Source organism: Sorex fumeus, unplaced genomic scaffold, assembly GCF_029834395.1.
Source record: "Sorex fumeus unplaced genomic scaffold, SorFum_2.1 ptg000032l, whole genome shotgun sequence".
Lineage (NCBI taxonomy): Eukaryota > Metazoa > Chordata > Mammalia > Eulipotyphla > Soricidae > Sorex > Sorex fumeus.
In genome coordinates this window covers 11,170,170-11,190,177 of record NW_026606089.1, presented here as the reverse complement: position 1 = coordinate 11,190,177, position 20,008 = coordinate 11,170,170, and the positions used below count along the sequence as shown (strand labels likewise).

Sequence of the window (20,008 nt, the reverse complement as noted above, 5' to 3'; positions counted from 1 at the left end):
TTCAACCAAGTTTACTCTTGAAACATCTGTGAACATTTTAGAGTACTATTTATAAAAAAAACTAGGCTATTACAGAGGCCGGAGCAATAGTCCAGTGGGGAGGGGTTTGCCTTCCATGCAGCCGACCTGGGTTCGATCCCGGCATCCCATATGGTCCCCTAAGCACCATCAAGAGTAACTCCTGAGTGCAGAGTCTGGAGTAACCCCTGAGCATTTCTGGGTGTAACCAAAAAAAATAAACGAAGGTTATTACAAAAAGAAAAATCATCTCTTAAGGATTTAAAATGTTCTTTATCTTGATTTACCTGTCGGTTATATCAGTGTGTATCATTTGTCAAAACTCACCTCAATGTATATTATTTGTCAAAACTGCACACTTAAAATCTATGCATCTCACCTATATAGATTCCTACCTCAACTCTAAAAAGAAGAAATGGACAGCAAGGAAATGCAGAGGGCTGAGCAGGTGATGAAATGAAGGCTGTGGGAGGACAAGGGCAGGGCCAGGGCAGGCACTGAGATAAGGCTGCATCCTCGGCCAGCTCACAAGTATGCAGGCCCAGTAATGATTGACAGATGACTTCACCCTCTCTGTCTTGTTCCCCCTTAGTGGGGGTGTCCCCGCATTAAACAGAAGACTGGGGGGTGCCAGGTACCTTGACCCAAGTACTCAGAGAAAAAGGTGACCCAATATTCAAGACAACAATATTCAATTCAGGGTGTAAGCAAGGTCAGGCCTCTGCAGCAGGTCCTTGAGTAGGGACATGGCCAGAGTTATGTGCACGTGTCTAAGTCCCATGCATTCCTTCAGCTGGGGACCTGTGTGTCACACGAATCCCTTTAGGTTAGTGGAGGGCTGCATACTCTGTGAATGCAATACAGATTTGCGTGTACTGGGGAGGGAAGAATCTTATGAATTCCCCCACGCATTTCCATAAGGTAGAGATACTAGACCCCCAAGTCAGTTCCTAGAATGTGCTTGCTTGGAACCTCAGCAGCCCAAGGCACTGGGCAACGGTGGGCTATGGTCAGTGAGAAAGGAAGAGGTAGCTAAAGGGTCTGCGGGGGTCAGAGCCCTGAGAACAAAATCCCTGAGTGGGCTCCTCGGAGATGAAGCAGCTGCCACAGCCTCACAAGGGCCTGAAGATGCGGGTGCCATCATGAAATGGAGAAAGAAAAGAAAACCAGCTAAGAAAAGGACAATAGTTCCTGTCTTGCCTGAGGAACAAATAAACTGCAAGAACAGGGCCGGAGCAATAGTTTAGTGGGTAGGGTGCTTGCCTTGCACAAGGCCAACTGGGGTTCAATCCCTGGTATCCCACAGGGTCCCCAGAGCACTGTTGGAGTAATTCCTAAGTGCAGAGCCAGGAGTAATAGCTGAGCATCACCGGATGTGACACAAAAAAAAAAAAAAAAGAAAAGAAAGACAGAAAAGAAAAGAAAGAAAGAGCAAGTACTGGAGAATATGGAGCCACCAGGGGCGTCAGAGAGCTGAGGCTGGGTTTGGATACTGGGCCTACAGGGGTACGCAGGAATAGGTATATGCTGCCACCCCTGTACCCAAGCCTCTTGGCTCATATACAACAAGCAGCCAGAGGGAGGTCTCATACTGCTTCTGTGTCACACCCAAACAGAGATTTTTCCTGTGGTATTCACTGACCACTGTCTGGTCCCAGAACTGCTCCAGGGACCCACCACTGCAGAGCATCCTTACTAGAAAATCTACCTCCACCCAAAAGCAACGGATAAGATTCCACAGAGGTGGCCAATTCCTCTCCAGATGTACCACTCGGCACCAGCACCAAAGTTCTGCGCTCTGTTCACATAGCATGCACATAGCCCTGACTATAGGATCAGGAGGCAGGCAGGGCCGCTCAAGCTCTCGAAGCTGGAGGTTAACTCTGGACTTGGGATGGGGCTTCCACCCTTTTACATCCTCCACTGCTCAAGCCGCTGCCCCTGAAATAGAAGTGGTGGTGTCACTGCAGGACTCTGGAATCTAGAAGCCACTTGAGTGGTGTCCTGCCACTTGTGTCCTGGGGAACAGACTGCTCTCATTCAGAGCTCCCCCAAGCCAGACACTCCACCATTCTCGTCCCACCCCCATCCCGCCTCCACACCCCATTCACCAAGCACTGCCAGCAAACAGCTCTCATCCACTTCAGGTCAACATCAGACACTCTGCTCCCCTGCCCCACCCGCCCTTCTCAGAGAAGGGATTTGGCAGGACAGGAGTGTTTGCTAAAGTGTGAAGTATGTCAACAAAAAGCTGCTGGCAGGCGGCAGCATCTCACTGTCTGTCACCGGACCTGAGAGTCTGGGTGAAACCCTGATGCCCAGGGCCAGGTAAGATCTGGCAGATAAGGTGGGGCAACCCCAGGAAAGCCAATTACCTCCCAGAATTCCCTAGGGGAACAGGCTAGAGAAGCTGCCCAGCCCAGAGGGCTCCAAGAAGCCCCCAAATAGAGGGGTATTCAAACCCTGACAGCCATGGGGCAGGAACCTGTGGAAGGGTGCTGGGTGGGGAAGGTAAAACTCCCTCTCTGGCCACTGACTTATTTCTGTCTTCTAAGAATACCCACTTGGCTTTGCCACCCCCAGGACTGACAACCTGGCAAGCGATACAGGCTAAATGATTAGGGAGGGGAAAAAATGGTTGAGGGTGGGAGGCTAGAAAGGATTAAGGGCCCTGTGGTCCTGCTGTGAGGTCCCTAAAGGTCCAGAGCACAGGGAAATGGCCCTAGTGTCCCCCTCTGATGACACAGAGCTGGGATGTAGTCTGCTTAGTCCAGGAAAGAAAACCTGAGTGACTGGGAAGAGAAAGAGCTGAAACTGGCATGCAGGCACTTGATGAACGGTTCCGAACTTCTCCAGGTGAGGATATAAAGGATCGCTGCCCTGGCCAAGATGCTAAGAGACCCGGAAGGAAGGACGGGAGGAGGAAGTCAACTCACATCAAACTTTCCAGGGTTCTGCTGAAGCTTCACCTTGCCTCCTGACAGGTACTGCCAAGCCCGGCCCCGCAGGGAAGGTGGAATGCCCTTCTGGCACCGCAAACGGATCTGAAAGTCAAAAGAAAAGGCTGTGGGTTGGGAAAGCAGCTCAATGATAAAATATGAGCCTCACATGCGCGAGGCTCCAGGTTCGATGCCCACTGCCACCAGAGGCGGTGGTTGGGGGGGTAGAGAAGGAAGTTTATGCCCACTAGGCAGCTCCTCCAGAAACTGTGTGCCAACCCTGCCAGTCCTTAGAGGTCTTTAGTAAACATATCAGTGAGAGCAGAGAGAGGGAGATAAGAGAGCCTCCTGCTGTCGCTATAAAGCTGACCCTAGGATTGGGGGGCAGGAGGGAAAACTGCAATTAGACTGGCTGCCACCAGGTGATGGCAGAGTCCACAGGTCTTTGGGTCCAGTGACAGCACAGATATCCCTACGGCCTACCACATAAATCTGAATACTCTTCAACCTTCTCTCAATCAAAATGGAGCAAATCTGCTGGAGGAGCCCCACAGGATATAACCTGGGCATTCGGGGGAATTTTGAAGGAAGTATTTAAGAAATCATGTGGCAGCACACAGTTAATCTTGAGAAGAGAGATATAAGAACTCTGAAGAAAGATGGGAACTGATCAGAATTAGCTAGGAGTCAAGGATCCCGATTAGGAGGCCAGGACGATAGTATAGTGGGTAAAGAACTTACCAACCCAGTTTATAAATCCAGTATCCGATACGGTCCCCCAAGAACCAACAGGAGTGATTCCTGAGTGCAAAGCCAGGAAGTAACCCCTGAGCATGGCTGGGTGTGGCCCCCAAATAAAAACAAATAAAAAAAGAATCCCTACCAGGTTACAGTGCATGCCCAAATTTTCAATCTCCAGCATCGCATGGCCCTCTTGAGCTCTGCGAGGTAGGGCCCTGGTGGTTCTGGAGCACCCCTGGGGTGGCCATGATGGTCCCCACCATGACTGGGGTTCAGCAGTGTTGCACTGCCTGCCTAAGCATTGAAATGTCTAACCTGGTTCCACAGAGTATTGCCAAAATAAAAGAGGACTCATGGAGATGACTGAGTGGGAGCACCTGCTTTGCATGCAAAAGTAGGGATTTGATTCCTGGCACTGCAGGCTCCCTGTGCATCCCCAGGAGCACTCTTGGTCCTGCTCAGGGGTTACTCCAAGATCAATGCTCAGGGTCACTCCTGACATGTAAATCGGGTTCATTAGAAAAAGTCTCCCACGAAAGGGTGTTGCCCCATTCGCCCTCTCCTCTCTGGAAAGAAAGATGGCGGCCGCATGGGAGCCTTGTGGACAGCAGGTATGGGCTGGGGGTGTGGGGGCGACTAAAACCTCATGGGTCAGGGGGCGTTCCGGTCCGTCCTTCACACCCTACCGAGGTCACCAGTCGCCCCCCGCGAGCGGCTCTCCAGCATAGCCACGGCCCCAGAAGCACAAGGACTTAATGCAGAACCCAGCAGCTTGGAGCAGAAAAGTGAACGGACTATGTGTTAATCCAGGCCATCAAGTCTGCCGGAGGGGAAAGGGTGTTGCCCCATTCGCCCTCTCCTCTCTGGAAAGAAAGATGGCGGCCACATGGGAGCCTTGTGGACAGCAGGTATGAGCCGGGAGTGTGGGGGCGACTAAAACCTCATGGGAAGGGGGGCGTTTCGGTCCGCCCTTCACGTCCTACCGAAGCCACCAGTTGCCCCCCACGAGCGGCTCTCCAGCATGGCCATGACTCCAGAACACAGAAACCAATTTCTTAACTATCTGACTTTCAGTAGAAATACTTCCAGGGTCAATAGGTAAAATAGCAGAAATCCAAAACCAACATTTAATTCTTGAACCCAGCTGTAGAAAGCAAATCACTTCACAATGCTTTTTCAGCATGTCTGATTTGGGGGGGGGGGGTAAACTCTAAATAATAGTGGTGAATCTTTTATTGAAACAATGAATCTAATCAAAGCAGATAGAGTGTTAACTAGAATTCATCTGCCTCACAGGGACGGGGAGGGGTGGGGGGGTGGGGTTTTATTGGGGTTTTCATGGTAAAAAATAAGTATTGGTAAAGGGAAATGTGTTTGATATTTGCATGACTGAGACCTAAACCTGAAAGCTTTGTACCTTTCCCACAGTGATTCAATAAATAAAAAAATAAAATAAAATAAAATAAAAAAAGAAAAAGTCGCCCACTATCCAAATGGAAAACTATCACATGGTTTACACACAGAAAAACCAAAGCCCGGAGTAGAAAACCTTAAGGTCTTTCCATCGGGGACCCAACTATCTACTAGGTACCCTACATAGATGAGGGGTTCAGCCTTGAGCAGACCCTTGGTCAGATAGAGGGGAGGAAGTGAGAGACTCATCTCACCATCCAAGCAGCTGACCTATGTGTCCTCCTTCCCCTCAAGACCAAAGGCTAGGAAAGGTGAGGGCAAACGCAGAGAATGATATAGAACAGGGGTAGAGGGTGAGCGAAATACAGTACAGTGGGCAAAGTGCTCACCTTGCATGCCACAGCCCCTAGTTCAATCCTCAGCACCCATGTGGTCCATGGAGCACCACTGGAAGCAGCATTCGAGCACAGAGCTGGGAGTAGGCCCTGATCACCATCAGGTGTGACCCAAAACCCCACTTCTAGGGGAGGGAATAGGGGAGGGGAACTTGAATAAAGACATCCCTCTCTGGCCTGGCATGAAGGAGCTAGGCTGTGGGAAGAGCACCTGGGTATGGGTTCGAACCCAGCACTGTCCTTGAGCCAATCACTGCTCAGCAGAATACCTGGGATTCTGCTAGCCCCAGCATGGGGCCTAAGATCACATGCTTTGCAGTAACCAATGGCTTCCTCTCCACCTTGAGAGAAGTCCCCCTTGGCCTCACACCTGACTTCCCCTCACCTGGAAATCCCCTCAAACAGTATAGATGGAAGCTCTCAGAGGAGGGAGCAGAGGGCTGGGCCTTCCTGATGACTAGCACAAACAAGAGAAAATTTTCCAAGGGTCAGAAAAAGTCAAGAACCAGGAAGGAGGCCGGCAGAGAGCTAAGGGCACGGGGGAAGAGCAGAGTGGTCGGTCACAGGAACCATGCTCCAGTTTCTGGGACTGCCTGCAAAGCAGGGAGAGGAAGGGAACGGAAGGGAACTGCCCCAGATTCTGGGAACAATTTCCTGCTTCTTTGGAACAAGGGTCTCTTTAAGGGAACCACTTAATCTGGGCAGGTTTTGGCAAAGAACAAGTAGGGCCCTGAGCCATTCAACTTTTAGACACCCCCCACCGCCACACCCCATGCCAGGCCAAGCTCAGGCTGAGCAGGCCCGCACATCATCACGGTCTCCTTTCATACTAGGAACGCCTTGGATCCTGCCCTCACTTGGTTCAGGCTGACGTGTGAGGTGGAGATGGACAGTGAGGAGCAGGGTTTGTTTTGATCTACAGTCCTAAAGCTCACAGATGTCTTTACATGCTCCACGGCTGAGCTATCTCCCGGGTACTGGAGAACCAGGAATAGGTTCTGCATTTCCCCCCTCTGGCCTCTAGAATCCTCTTTGGCACAGGGGTGCTAGAGATCGCAATCTAAAGCCTGTCTTAGGGAGGAGAGGATGGCGGGGGATCAGTAAGGATAAAGCGAGAGAAAGTGCTCCTGCCCACTGAGAGCAGGAGGAGCTGGCACTCTAGGTTGCAAGGCCTCGGGAAAGGAGGTCTCAAAACAGTTGAGTGGCCACACCTGGCTGAACTTGGAAGTGCAAGAACACAGTTCAGAGCCCTGCAGGGGAGGACAGCCTATCAGTCAGCCTCTGCAGGGCCTAGCTCTCTTGGGGGACAAAGTAGTCCCCAAGAAGTGCTAAGTCTAGGCCCACGTCCTGAAACAGGTATTTTCCTTCCTGTGCCAGGACTTCCTGACCACAGGGAGAGCCCAAGCCTACATGACCAGGCAGGAAGGGCTGCCAGGGGCTGTGTGGCCACAGCTGAGAAGCAAAGAACGGAGCCAGGGACTCAAGGTCACTGGGGTGAAGAACTCCTGGGGTGGCCCCTGCTAGGCAGGATTAAACCTTGGCCTTTAACCACAGTACAGAGAAGCAAAGAGCAAAGAGGAAGAGGAAGTGGGGTCAGCTGCCTTGCTGACAGGACCTCCCCAAGGTTCTCTTCTGGAATCCCCAATTGTGAGGGAGGCAGGGGCAAAAAAAAAAACCCATCTCTGTTGTCACTGCAAGTTACCAGTTGCCACAACACACAGTAGAGAGGAAATGGAAGCTCAGTGTGAGCTGAAGAGCGAGGAGGCAGGAAGACAGATCGCAGAGTTGGGCAGGAAATCACTGAGGAATGGGTACCTTTAAAAAAAAAAGAGGGTTTTAAGAGATTTTCTGATAAACAAAATATTAGTACTATCAAGTCCACATAGAATAGCAAGAATGTACCCGGCTGGGTGGCAAAGGACTTGACAGTCAGACCTCATGGGAACCTCACAACAGGTCTGTCAGGCTCACACACCCAGGGACGTTGAAATCTAGAGGGTAAAGTGAATCATCCAGAGTTTGGAGAGACACATGGAGAAAGTGAGACAGTGAGGCCAGGCACAAGTCTTTACCTGCCCTTTGGGCCCGAGCTTTCTGCTAGTGTCAGCCTGGACCAGTGTGTCAGCTGACCGCAGAAGACTAGGGGGTTCACGGGGGTGGAGCGATAGTACAACGGGTAGGGGTAGGGCCTTGTTCCAGCGGGTAGGGAATTTGCCTTGCACGCAGCCAACCTGGGTTAGATCCCCCAGAATCCCATATGGTTCCCTGAGCGCCGCCAGGAGTAATTCCTGAGTGCAGAGCCAGGAGCAACCCCTGTGCATCACCGAGTGTGACCCCAAAAGGAAAACAAAAAAAGAAGAAGAAAGCTAGGAGTTCACTTTGTTCACTGGGATCTTGGGACAAAGATACTCTAGCTACAAGGCTTGGGACAGGCCTCCTGTAAGCCAGAGAGTAAGAAGATTCTGCTGAGATGATCCAGGGTGTCAACAAACATGGGCATGGTGCTGAGCAAGATTCATATGGGACCTCAAAGTTAGTGCCCAAAGACAGTTCAACTTGGAAAGGGCTACTGGCATCTTCATTTTCATGAGACCATTAAACTGAGGTCACTTTTCTAACACTCTGGGCAGGAGACAAGAGAGATCGTTAAATTAATCTAGATGGTGGTGAAGGCCCTTATTGAGGTAAAGAGTATAGGCAGTAAAATGAGACAATCGGCATTTATTTTATTTTGTATTTTATTGCAGGAGGGTGGATATCCAGCAATGCTCAGAGCTTTACTCCTAATTATGTGCTCAGGAATCACTTCCAGTCATCCTCAGGGGACCACAGACAGTGCCAGGGATGCAAGTGAGGTAAGTGAACATAAGGCAAGCACCTTACCCCCTATACACCCTCTCCCTGTCCCCTTATTTTATATTATACAGGTCACTTATAACAATAAGAAACCCCAGTGAGGTTGGGAGGAAAAGGCTAAGTATTATCTGAGTCAAGTGTCCAGCACACTGCAAATATCCAACACCCATTTGCTTCAAGCTCTGTTATATAGTCCTTCCTCTTAGACGGTGAGCAGCAAGAACTTGCCACCTAGCAAGGCTGGAGAAAAGCTATCCAGAAAGGCTTTGGCCAAGAACACTTTTGAAGTTGGTCAAAGTTCATAGGCTTCTAAAGTCATCTGAGAGGCCGCAGTGAAGGGTGGGCTCTAAACCCCAACCCTCTAGCTGCTGGTAAATGGTGAAACTCCCACTCTTTCAAACTGATGTGGTTCCTCCTTCTTTCTCGTCCTTCCTCAGCTGCCAACTCCCAGTCCAAGTTTCAAGGCAGTCCCTTACCTTTTTGTGTTTCTTGGCCATCCATTTGTCCCAGTTGTTGAGCATGTCCAGCCACTTAGACTCCCTCTGACGCAGCACCTCCAGGGGGACTTCCTCCAGTCTGTGGAGCAGAGAGCAGAGTCTATCAGAGGAGCCAAAGGAAGCAAAGGTCCTGGCTTGGGCTCCAGCTCCGAGCCTGGTCAGGCCTCCTCCTTTCCTCTCCATGCCCTCCATCTTTTCAGGACAGCTAATACAGCAAATACAGATAGGATAGAAGGCACAGACCAGAGACACCAGGGTGAAGTGTATCCAGGGGCTAGGGTTCAACTGTGTCTCTCTGGGGCAGAGGCCTGTCTGTATGCATGATTGTTATGTGTTGACTAGAAAATAAGCCTCTTCAGAGCGCCTACACGCAAGGGACAGTACTGGATAAAGAAACTCGCTGAACAAGTACAGAAAGAACATGCTCACCTCTTTACTCCGGCAAAACTAGTTACTCATAGTTTCCCCATTCAAGTCCTGGCTTCTCAACCTTTACTCATGCTACCCTTAGCTAGAATGCTCTCCAGGTTGTCTCTACCTATCAAAATCCTAGACACTTTCAAAGTGCCATCAAACAACACCCCTTGTATTTGGACATCTATGAACTGAGCAGTTCTCACAGCTGTGCCGGCTCTATTCTAGGGTCAAGACCCCTGGCAGGCTGTGGGAAAACATTCCAGTGACTAGAAATAAGCCCTGGTCCTAGTGGCATGGATATGCTATGAGTGCCCACTAGAGCTGTTGAGGAAAACCCCTCAGCTTGGAGACCCACTCAGGCAGTAAATCTCTGGGAATCCATGAGCTCATGTAACTCTGAGAGATCAAGAGCAGAGATCTATAGGCTGGGTGTCCTGTACCCTATATAAGCTTTATTTATTTTTTTGGAGGGGCGGGGTGTTGGGCCATACCAGGTGGTGCTTGGGGCTTATTCCTGGTTCTACAGACGTTGCCCTTAACGGTTCTCAGGGGGCCAAATGTGGTACAGGGGATAGAACTATGGTTGGCCACATGCCAGGCAAGAGCGTTGATATCTGTACTGCCCTGTACTATCCCTCCATAGGCTTTACTTCTTATGCAGTCAAAAAAGCAATATTACTTTCAGAGATCACTCCTAGTGGTGCTTAAGAGACCATATGTAGTGCCAGGGATTGAAGCTGAGTAAGGCACATGCAAGATAAGGGTCTTAACCCCTGTGCTTCTCTCTGGCCCTATATAAACTCTGAAAATCTTGTTTGTTTGTTTTTTGGGCCACACACAGTGATGCTCAGGGGTTATTCCTGGATCTGCACTCTGCTTTGGGGACCATATGAGATGTCAGGCATTGAACCCAGGTCAGCTGCATGTAAAGCAAATGCCCTACCCATTGTACTATCTCTCCAACCACATTTTAAAATCATTTTTTAGGAGCAAGAGAGATAGTAAAATGGGTAAAGTGCTTGTCCTGTCTGAGGCTAACCTGGGCTTGATCCCCAGCACCCCATATAGTTCCTCTCCTTCTGCCTTCTAGCCCTCCAAGAGGACTGAGCAGAGCCAAGAGTAAGCCCTGAGCACAGCTGGATGTGCCCACCCCCCTAAAAAAAATCAGTTTTTATATGGTGGATTATAGATTTTCCAAAACTCCTTTTTTCTGCCTTCTATGGTTTATTTTCTTTATTTCTTTTTTTCTTTCAACTAAAAAAATAGTTGACAGCACTGAAAGGTAAGATATCCAGGAAGGGATTCCTCCTCAGAGGCAAACAGCAAATCAGTGGAAAAACCCAGACTCAGATCCAAGTCTGACTGTAGCCAAGAGCTTGCATTCAGTCCTGCATGACCTCCCAAAAGGAGCTGAGAGTTGGAGGCGCTTGGCAGCGGGGAGAAGGCTCTCAGAAACAGGACATGGGAGGGCTGAGGCTTGGCTCAGGACTCTCTGATTTTCTCTCTGCCGGAAGGAAATGAGCTGCTGTGACTTTTACTGGTTGGAAGATCAGAGGGAGGGGCCCTGGCAGTGTGCAGGCCTCCAGATGCAGAAAGGCAGATCCTCTTCTTCAGTGCATTTGAACTAGAGAGCTCCACAGGACTGAAAGCAGCCTGGAAACTGAACTTCTGAGGAGGGACAGTGACCTGGGGCAAACTAGATCCCCTCCAGTCAGTGACACAGGTCAACCCCTCTTAAACTGCTCACCCACTCACCACCGAGAGACAGAACCAGAGCACTCGGGCACACCCTTCCTTTCCCTCCCTTGAGGAGAGAAGCCGAGACCACACCTCTGCATCAGGTAACTTACAGGCTTGGGTCTCCAGGCAACCCCCCAAACACCTAGGGAACGGAAACCAAAAGCCCACGCATGATAGGCCACACTGTTTCCCACCACCTACAAAGCACTTGCTTCTACAAGGCTGTGGATGAGCTTCTATGTGAACTAAATGAAAGGCAAAGACAGTGCCCACACAGAGACAACAGGAAATTCTGGCAGTTAAAGATGTGCGTATCTTTATACAGATCCAATCCCCCCCACTTAGCAGATGTGAAAACTAAGGCTCAAAGAAAGCAAAGCTAACAAGCAGAGTATCAATTCCCAAGAACTTCCATGTGACTAAATACAAATCCACCTGACATCTTAACCCTCTGTCTCTCTCTGTTGACAAGATCTGACTGCAGGGTCTCAAAGGCACCTTTCTGGGCCAGAGCGATAATGCAGCCGGTTGGGCGTTTGCCTTGCATGTGGCTTACCCAGGTTCAATCCCCAGCATCCCCTATGGTTTCCCGAGCACTGCCAGGAGTAATTCCTAAGTGCAGATCTAGGAGTAACCCCTGAGCATCGCTGGGTATGACATGCCCCACCCCCAAATAAATAAAGGGCATCCATTCCTCCTGCTGCAGAGATACAAGTGAACAAGTTCAAGCCGGAATACTATCTGACTGTACTATAATGAATTTGGTTTTAGGACTACACCTGGTTGTTGCTCAGAGGTCATTCTGCTGGTATTCAGGGGGTCAATGGTGCCAGGGATCAACCCAGGAATCTCTGATGCACTCTCTCTCCAGCCCTTCACTGGCACTTTTATTTGTTTGCTTCTGAGGGCCAAACTGGCTACACTCAGGGCTTACTCCTGGCTCTGCTCTCCTGACGGGCTTAGGGGACCATATGGGTGCTGGGGATCAAACCCAGGTTGGCTAGCCCTGTGTAAGGCAAGCACCTTACCCTGTAGTATCTCTCCAGCCCCAACTGGCACATTTTTTAGTTTATTGTAGTCTGAGTCCCTTTCTCATAGTATTGTTAGCTCTGTGGTTTAAATATATACATATATCATAGCATACCTCTACATCAATGATGTGTCCACGCCCTTGATCCTTGCCTCCGTTACCTCTGTTCACTTTCTCTTATTTCCCCTCTCCATTTCCCTCCTTTCCTGGCCTTTCCATTTCTAAACTCTAGGGTTAAGGGTTGGTCCAATTTTGATACCTTCCCTTCCCTTTTCATATAATTCTATACAGAACAGATAAATGAGAATATCCCTGGAGTACTTTTAAGTGGAAATGCCCAACATCAAATCTTAAATTAACTGTGAATTGTGCTTCAAAGGATACCTAGAGGGGCTGGAGATGTGGTTCAGTGGTAGAGCACATGCTTTATATGGGTGAGGTCATGGATTGGATTCTCACCACTAAAAAGAGGTGGGGGGAGGTAAATTCTCAGCACTAAAAAAGGTAGGAAGGGGGCTGGAGAGAGCACAGTGGGTAGGGCGTTTGCCTTGCACGCGGCCAACCCAGGTTCGATTCCCAGAATCCCATATAGTTCCCTGAGCACCACCAGAAGTAACTCCTGAGTACAGAGTCAGGAGTAATCCCTGAGCATCGCTGGGTGTGACCCAAAAAGCATAAAAAAAAAAAAAAAAAGGTGGGAAGGGCCCAGAGAGATAGTACAGTGGGTAGGGCACTTGCCTTGCATGCAGCCAACCTGGGTTCTATCCCCATTATCCCATAAGGTCCCCTGAACACCTCCAGGAGTGATTCCTGCAGTACCAGTAGTAACCCCTGAGCATTGCCAGGTGAGGCGCCAAAACCAAAATAAAGAAAAAGAAAAAAATTTTAAAAGGGGGAAGTAGGGTTGGAGCTCAGTGGCAGAGCCCCCCGTCTTCCAGGCACTGACACCCTGCTAGGTATGCCTTGTGTGATCCTGGTGGCACTGCCACTGTGTGATCCCTGGAGCCCCAGTAAAGAATACAATCTCTGGCACATTTAGCGAAGTGTGTGAGAGCACCATGACTAGGTATGCACCCCCACAAAACAACAAAACCAAAGCATGTTAGTGTGCACCACAACCAAGGGTAAACAACGAAGAGAAGGGAAGGGGAGAGGATGCTGGGAGAGGAGCCACGAGATGAAGTTGCGGTGTGGCTCATTCCTGCCAACACACTGGAAGAAAAGCTCTGCAGTGACTGTCAACAGACAAGAAAAAGAGCAGAGAGCAGACGGACCAAATGGCCCAGGGGGGACGCTTTACGCTGAGAGAACAATTCAATATACGCCCCCAACCCCCCTCTCCTGAGGTAGCTCTTGAGAACAGACTAGTGAGAGAGTTAGTATAAATCTCCTGAGCTGGATTATAAAAAGGAACAGAAAGAGGGGCTGGAGCGATAGCACAGTGGGTAGGGCATTTGCCTTGCACGCAGCCGACCCGGGTCCAATTCCCAGCATCCCATATGATCCCCCAAGCACCGCCAGGAGTAATGGAGTAATTCCTGAGTGCAGAGTCAGGAGTAACCCCTGTGCATCACCGGGTTTGACCCAAAAAGCAAAAAAAAAAAAAAAAAAAAAAAGCAAAAGCAACAGAAATATATTTTATGTAATAATTCACTTACAATGCACTAATGCATTCCTACGTGCATTCTGATATTTCAGGTAGAAACCTATACTAGGTTTTGTTTTGTTTCCTGCAGTGTCAGAAATTAAGCCTCACATATAAGGCAAGTTTTCTAACACCGAATCATATCCCTGGCACTCTATTTTAGAAAACAAAATAAAACAAATTTTTTTTTATTACACCAGAGGTTCTCAGGGTCTACTGCTTGGAACTTGTGAACCATGTAGTGCCGAGGAGAAAGCCTGAGCCTCCTACATACAAAGTATGTATTCCAGTCCCACTTTCGAGCCATGCTCCCAGTCCTTTTTTTTTTCCATGTTAGGGAGGGAGTGTCTTGGGTTTTTTCTTTTCTTCTTTAGTGCTGGATGTAATTCTTTTGGGAAGGAGGGCAGGGGGCACACCCAGCAGTGCTCAGAATTACTCTTGGCTCTACACTCAGGAATCACTCCTGGCAGAGCTTGGGACCATATGGGGTGCAAGGGTTCAAACTCAGGTTGACTGCATGCAAATCAAGCACCTCACCTGCTATACTATCACTCTGGATACAATTCTCCAGTCCCTGAAAGAGACTTGCTTGTTTTTGTTTGGGCACACCTAGCAGCACTTGGAGGCCACTCCCAGTGCCTTGCTCATGGGATCATGTGGTACAAGGTATGAAACCCAGGCCTCCCACATACAAAGCATGAGTTCTATCCCCGTGAGCCATGTCCCCATCTCCCAAATTTTATTTTAGCGCAAATTCATCAATGAATCAAGACATAATGTGTGATATGAGCACTTCATTATAACTAGCTCAGTACTGTCCTGCCTTAACTGAACTTCTGTAACTCCCAACCATGCACTGCAGAGAAAATCAAATGCCTACCTGGTTTTCTCTATAATGTCTTTCATTCCATTGCATTGCATTCAGGGCTATCAGCACTAATGCCTAAAGCAATTTTACCTGTGCCTCTAATAGCCTAGTGTCACCTCGGATTATCCTTCATAGATTTCCATTTGGCCCAGGAGAAACTTAACACATTCAGAGAGGTTGTATGACCTGGGCAAAGTCACAAAGTTAATAAGAAAATGGAAGAACCAGGTCTTTCTTGCTGTCACAGTGATATATGCTGCTTCTAACTCCCCTGGGAAGACTATAAGAAAATCAGACCCTGCTCCAGATGTCCCTCCCCTCTCCCTCTCCCTCTCCCGCTCCCTCTCCCTCTCCCTCTCTCTCTCTCTCTCTCTCTCTCTCTCTCTCTCTCTCTCTCTCTCTCCCTCCCCCCCTCTCTCTCCCTCTCTCTCTCCCCCCCCCTCTCCCTCTCTCTCTCCAGTTTTGTGTAATGATTCAAAGAGGCAATGAAACTCCACTGGCCCCATGAACTGTAGACTCTCAGTTCCCTTAGCCTTCTTCCAAAACCAGAAGCTGGAGGCTGCTAAGAGTTGAGAGGGATAAACTTGGTTGCCCAGGCTAAGACCACAGGCTGAGGCCTTATATAGATTTATTCCTTGCTGCTCTATAAAATATGATGTATGTGATTATAATCCCATCACTGTCACTGTCCTCCTGTTGTTCATCGATTTGCTTGAGCAGGCCCAGTAACGTCTCCATTTTGAGACTTGTTGTTACTGTGTTTGGCATATTGAATACATCATGGGTAGCTTGCTAGGCTTTGCCGTGCAGGCAAGATACTCTTGGTAGCTTGCCAGGCTCTCCAAGGGGGTGGAGGAACCGAACCTGGCTTGGCCAGGCTGGCTGTGTGCAAGGCAAACGCCCTACCGCTGTGCTATCGCTCCAGCCCATATAAAAAAGAATTTTTTTAAAAATTTTTATGTAGCAAGGCTCTCTCCCCTTGTCCTTCTAGTCATCTGCTTCCTGACTAAGAACACCTTGGCCACTCTGGAAGTCAGTCGGGTGTGGTGTCCTGTGACCCCTTTATCAGATAGGTAGTGATTCTATCTGAGTTCCCAGCAACCAGTCCAGCTAGGCCTCTCCTCCGAATCTCACTTTCCAAACCAGTCCAAACAAAGAAACAACTCCAAAAGAAAATCCAGAGTCACAGACCACAAGACTGATCCCCTGTATCTCAACCATTAAGGAGGCAAATGGGAGAGTGGAGGAGAGTAAAGAGAGTGAAAATCAAGTTTCTCCAACTGGGAGACCTGGTGTACAATACTTTTCCTCCCTAAGTCTCAAAAATTTTATTTTTATTAGGATTATAACCATATACATCATATTTTGTAAGGCAATAAGGAACAAGTGTATATAAAGGTCCAGTCTAAGGCTAGAGAGATATTATAGCAGGTAGGATTTTTGCCTTGTGCATGGCTGACCCAGATTCAATCCTTGGAACCCTATAGAGTCCCCAGATCCTGCCAGAAATGCAGAGCCAGGCATAAGCCGTGTGGAGCCAGAGCGATAGTACAGCAGATAAGGTGCTTGCCTTGCATGCGGCCAACCTGGGTTCAATGTCTGGCATCCCATCTAGGCACTGTCAGGAATGACTCCTGAGTGCAGAGCCAAGAGCAACCCCTGAGCATTTCCAGGTTTGGCCCAAAAAGAAACAAAAAACAAAAAAAGAGCAAGCCCAGAACACCAAGTGTGCCTTCCAGCAATCCCACCCCCCACCTCCCCAACACACACACCAAAAAAAAAAAAAAAAAAAGGCCCAGCCTAAGGGGCTGCCAGCAAATGGTAGCTACTGGTGACTGGTATTTCCACCCTCCCTACCACTTTCACATCCCTTTTTTTCAATCTGACTGATCTTTACACAGAGGGGCAACAAGGAAGGAATATCTACATTTTACCCATAAAGCAACTGAGTCCCCTAGAGATTAAGTAATTTACTGAATGATACAGTCTAACTTTTCGCTTCTGATCCTAGCTTGACTACTTTATGACTATATGGAATGGAACAGGCTGTTCCATTCTTTGAGCATCTGGTTTTCCAGAATAGGGGGCAATATAATACCTAATGCAGCATGTAATATGTGGGCAATGCCACCTTCTCAAAGAGTCAAAGAGTAGCGGTGAAGATCATATGAGGCTGTAAAGCTAAACTATTTCTTTCACTAGCTGTGTTCTAACTATCCAAACATGGGCATACAATACCCCAAGGAAGTGGCTTTTAGAGAAAGTACAACGGGTAGGGTCCCTTGTCTTGCATGTACTTAGCCCAGATTTGATGCCCAGCACCCCACATGGTCCTGAGAACACCACCAGGAGTGATCCCTGAATGAAGAGTTAGGAGTAAGCCCCGGGCAGTTGAGTGTGCATAAAACAAACAAACAAACAAAGGTAAGTAGCATGATCTCCATTTAACAGACAAGAAAACTAAAGTCCAGTAAATAATCTTTTCAAGGTTAAAAAGCCTGGGAGAAAAGGCTGCCACTTGAGCACTATGTCACACAATAAATATAAAGTGCCTTGCATGTTAATCGCGCTGCAATACCTGCCACCTTCCCTTCCCTCTTCTTTACCACCCAGTAGTGAATCACCACTCTTTATGCTGAGAAGAGCAGAAATAAGCAACAGACAAGGAGATACGCAAAGATCACAGATCCATGGGCAAGAATGCAGGGGAGCTCCCCTCCCCAACCCAGAGCTGGAAAAAGGGAGAAGAAACAAAATGATGATCTACTTTGCACTCTGGGTAACAACCTCTTGAGTTCATTAACCTAAAAGATGATAATGGCTAAAAGTAAAAATAGTTTTTATGCCAGCTCCATAATAGCTAATGAAAGGAAACTGGAAAGTGGGAGAGGGTGGGTGGCGGTGTGCTAATGGTCAAAATAGCCGCGGTCAGGGCTGGGAGGCCTGTGAGATCACCCAGTGAATTTACTTCCAGCCCAGACAGCCAGGGAGACCTGCAGCCCAAAACAAAACCAATCTTGGGGCTGGAGCAATAGTACAATGGTTGGGCATCTTGCCTAGTGCATGGTCAACCTGGGTTCAATGCCGGCATCCCATAAGGTCCCCTGAGCTTGCCAGGAATGATTGCCTAGTGCAGAGTCAGGAGTAACCTCTGAGCACCACTGGGTGTGGCCCAAAAAAACAAAAGGAAAGAAGAAAACCAATCTTCCCCAAACCACACTGTATGTCAGCAGCATGGGGTTGCCTCCTTCTCGCCTGAAAGCTCCCATCTGGAAGGTAAGGCAGAGTCCCGGCTCCCTATTAGGGGGAGACAGTCTGGCTTGTTTCACTCTCAGTCCTCCCCAAGCGAGCTAGCTCAGGGCTTGCCTCCTGGTCCCATAAGGAATTCCCCGGCTCTGCCTGCTCCTTCCAGCCCTTGTCAGCACACAATAGTAAACAGGTTCTCTCCACCCTTCACCGGCCTCGGTGTCCTGGGCCTCTGCCCAGCTCTCCATTCTACGCAGCTCCACCCCCATTCATGTCAGAAGGAGGAAACGTTTCTTGAGGTACCAGTCTTGCTAGCTCCAAAAAGTAAAAAGCAAAAAATCCCCCCTTCTCTCAGCTCAAAAAAAGGTAAAGACCACAGCAGAAACTCCAAAGGCAGCTCTCATGACGGCTAGAAGCGGGGAGACTATTCCCAATGGGAGATAAGCCTTCCCCAAGCTCCACCCCAAAAGCAGTGCTGGAAATACTGGGTTCTCAGATCACAATCTCATTGTGGGCACCATGATTCATGTATGGTCCTTCACTTGTCCTTACCAAACTGCTCTATCTTACTGCTGGATCTTATCAAATTAGTCTTGACTCACTGCTTAGTAAAGCCCCTCCTCTTCCCTGTAAGACTCCCGATTCCCTGCCACCCTCCTTGTCCAACAATCTCAGGTCCTGGTCAAAAGGGAGAACGGGTGTGTTAGCCTTGCATGCAGCCAACCCTTTTAGGGTCCCTCACATTACATGTGCTTCCCCCAAGCGCCACCAGAGGTCATTTTTGAACACAGACCCTGGAACAGTCCCTGAGCCCTGCTGGGGTGCTGCCCCACCAACCCTCCAACTCAGGCTGTGTCTCTTAGATCTTCTTCTTTCTCCTCTTCTTCCTCCTCTTCCTCCCCCTCTTTCCTACCCCCTTTTCCTCCTCCTACTTTTGTGGCTACACCTGGTGGTACTGAGGTCCTACTCCTGGCTCTGTCCAGGCATTACTCTGGCAGGGCTCAGGGGACCATATGGGTCTGACTTGGGGATTAAACCCAAGTTAGTTGCATGTGCTCTACCCACTGTACTATCTCTGCAGCCCCTTCAGGCCTCTTATTCCCTGTAAACACTTCCTTTTTCTCCTTCTTTAGGTGTCCCATCCCTTGACTAATTCTTCCTTACCTTTATTCTTATTCTAATGCAGTTCCACTCATTCCTGCCCCATTTGGAATTCCTCCTCATCTCTACAAAGTCTTTCCTAACTACTCCAGGACCAGAACAAAACCCGTCACTCATTACATTCCATACATTTCTCTAGAACTCACATTCTAGGCCATGAGTCTACAAAAAATGACCAGAGGCTGGAGAGAAAATACAGCAGGTAGGACACTTGCCTTGCACATTACTGATCTGGGTTCAGATCCCCGGTACCCCATGTGGTTCCCTGAATTCTCCAGGAATGACCCCTGAGAGCAGAGAGAGGAATAAGCCCTGAGCACTGCTGGGTGTGGCCCCAAAACAAAACAACCCCCACCCAATGAATAAAATACATTTCCTAGCCTTCAGCGGGTCAATCTGGCAGAAGAGACAGATAACCAGCACACAACAGGGAGGGGGAGGATTCAGGAGGAAAGTGCCTGTCCTGCATATGTGAGGCTGACACTTATATTCCAAGGACCTCCCATAAACTAAGAGTGGCACAGCTTTTTAGAGTCCCTGGTGCTGCCACCAAGCAGGTACTCTGGTTCACTGCAACGCAGCATGCGTGTAAGCAATACAACTAACCTGGTACAGTGCCCATGAGCACCACAACCAAATGTGTGACCCCTGGTCACTACACCAATAAGTACAACAAAAGGGAATAGAGGGGGAAAAACATTTTTAATAATAAACACATATCAAAGTGCTACCACAGAGCATGTAGAAGGTGCTAGGTACAAGAAACCTCTCAGGTTGGGGAGGGAAGCAGGTGTTCAGGGAAAGTTTTAGTGGGGAGTTGACTTTTTTATTGTTGTTACCGGGTCACACTGATGACCCCGGCAGTACTCAGGGGTCCATGTTAGTGTTGGGGATGAAACTTGGGGCTCCTGCAAGAAATGCATGTATTCCAGCCTTTTAAGCCATATTCCCTAGCCCAGCTAGCTGACTTTGGAGATGGTCTTCGAAAGGGAGAGAGGAAGTGGCCAGACTGTCAGGAGTAATTACTGAGTGGAGAGCCGGG

At 48.9% G+C, this 20,008-nt stretch overlaps 1 protein-coding gene across 1 annotated transcript in view; it reads right to left on the bottom strand.

Annotated features, from left to right (window-relative positions):
* The window catches only part of TBC1D10A (TBC1 domain family member 10A), a 37,986-nt gene that overhangs the window by 5,423 nt on the left and 12,555 nt on the right, over positions 1-20,008 (bottom strand). The window contains exons 2-3 of the mRNA XM_056116532.1: positions 8,839-8,938; positions 2,955-3,062 (exon numbers count right to left, since the gene is read on the bottom strand). Coding sequence (XP_055972507.1) covers positions 2,955-3,062; positions 8,839-8,938 — 208 coding nt within the window. The remainder of the gene's footprint in view (positions 1-2,954; positions 3,063-8,838; positions 8,939-20,008) is intronic.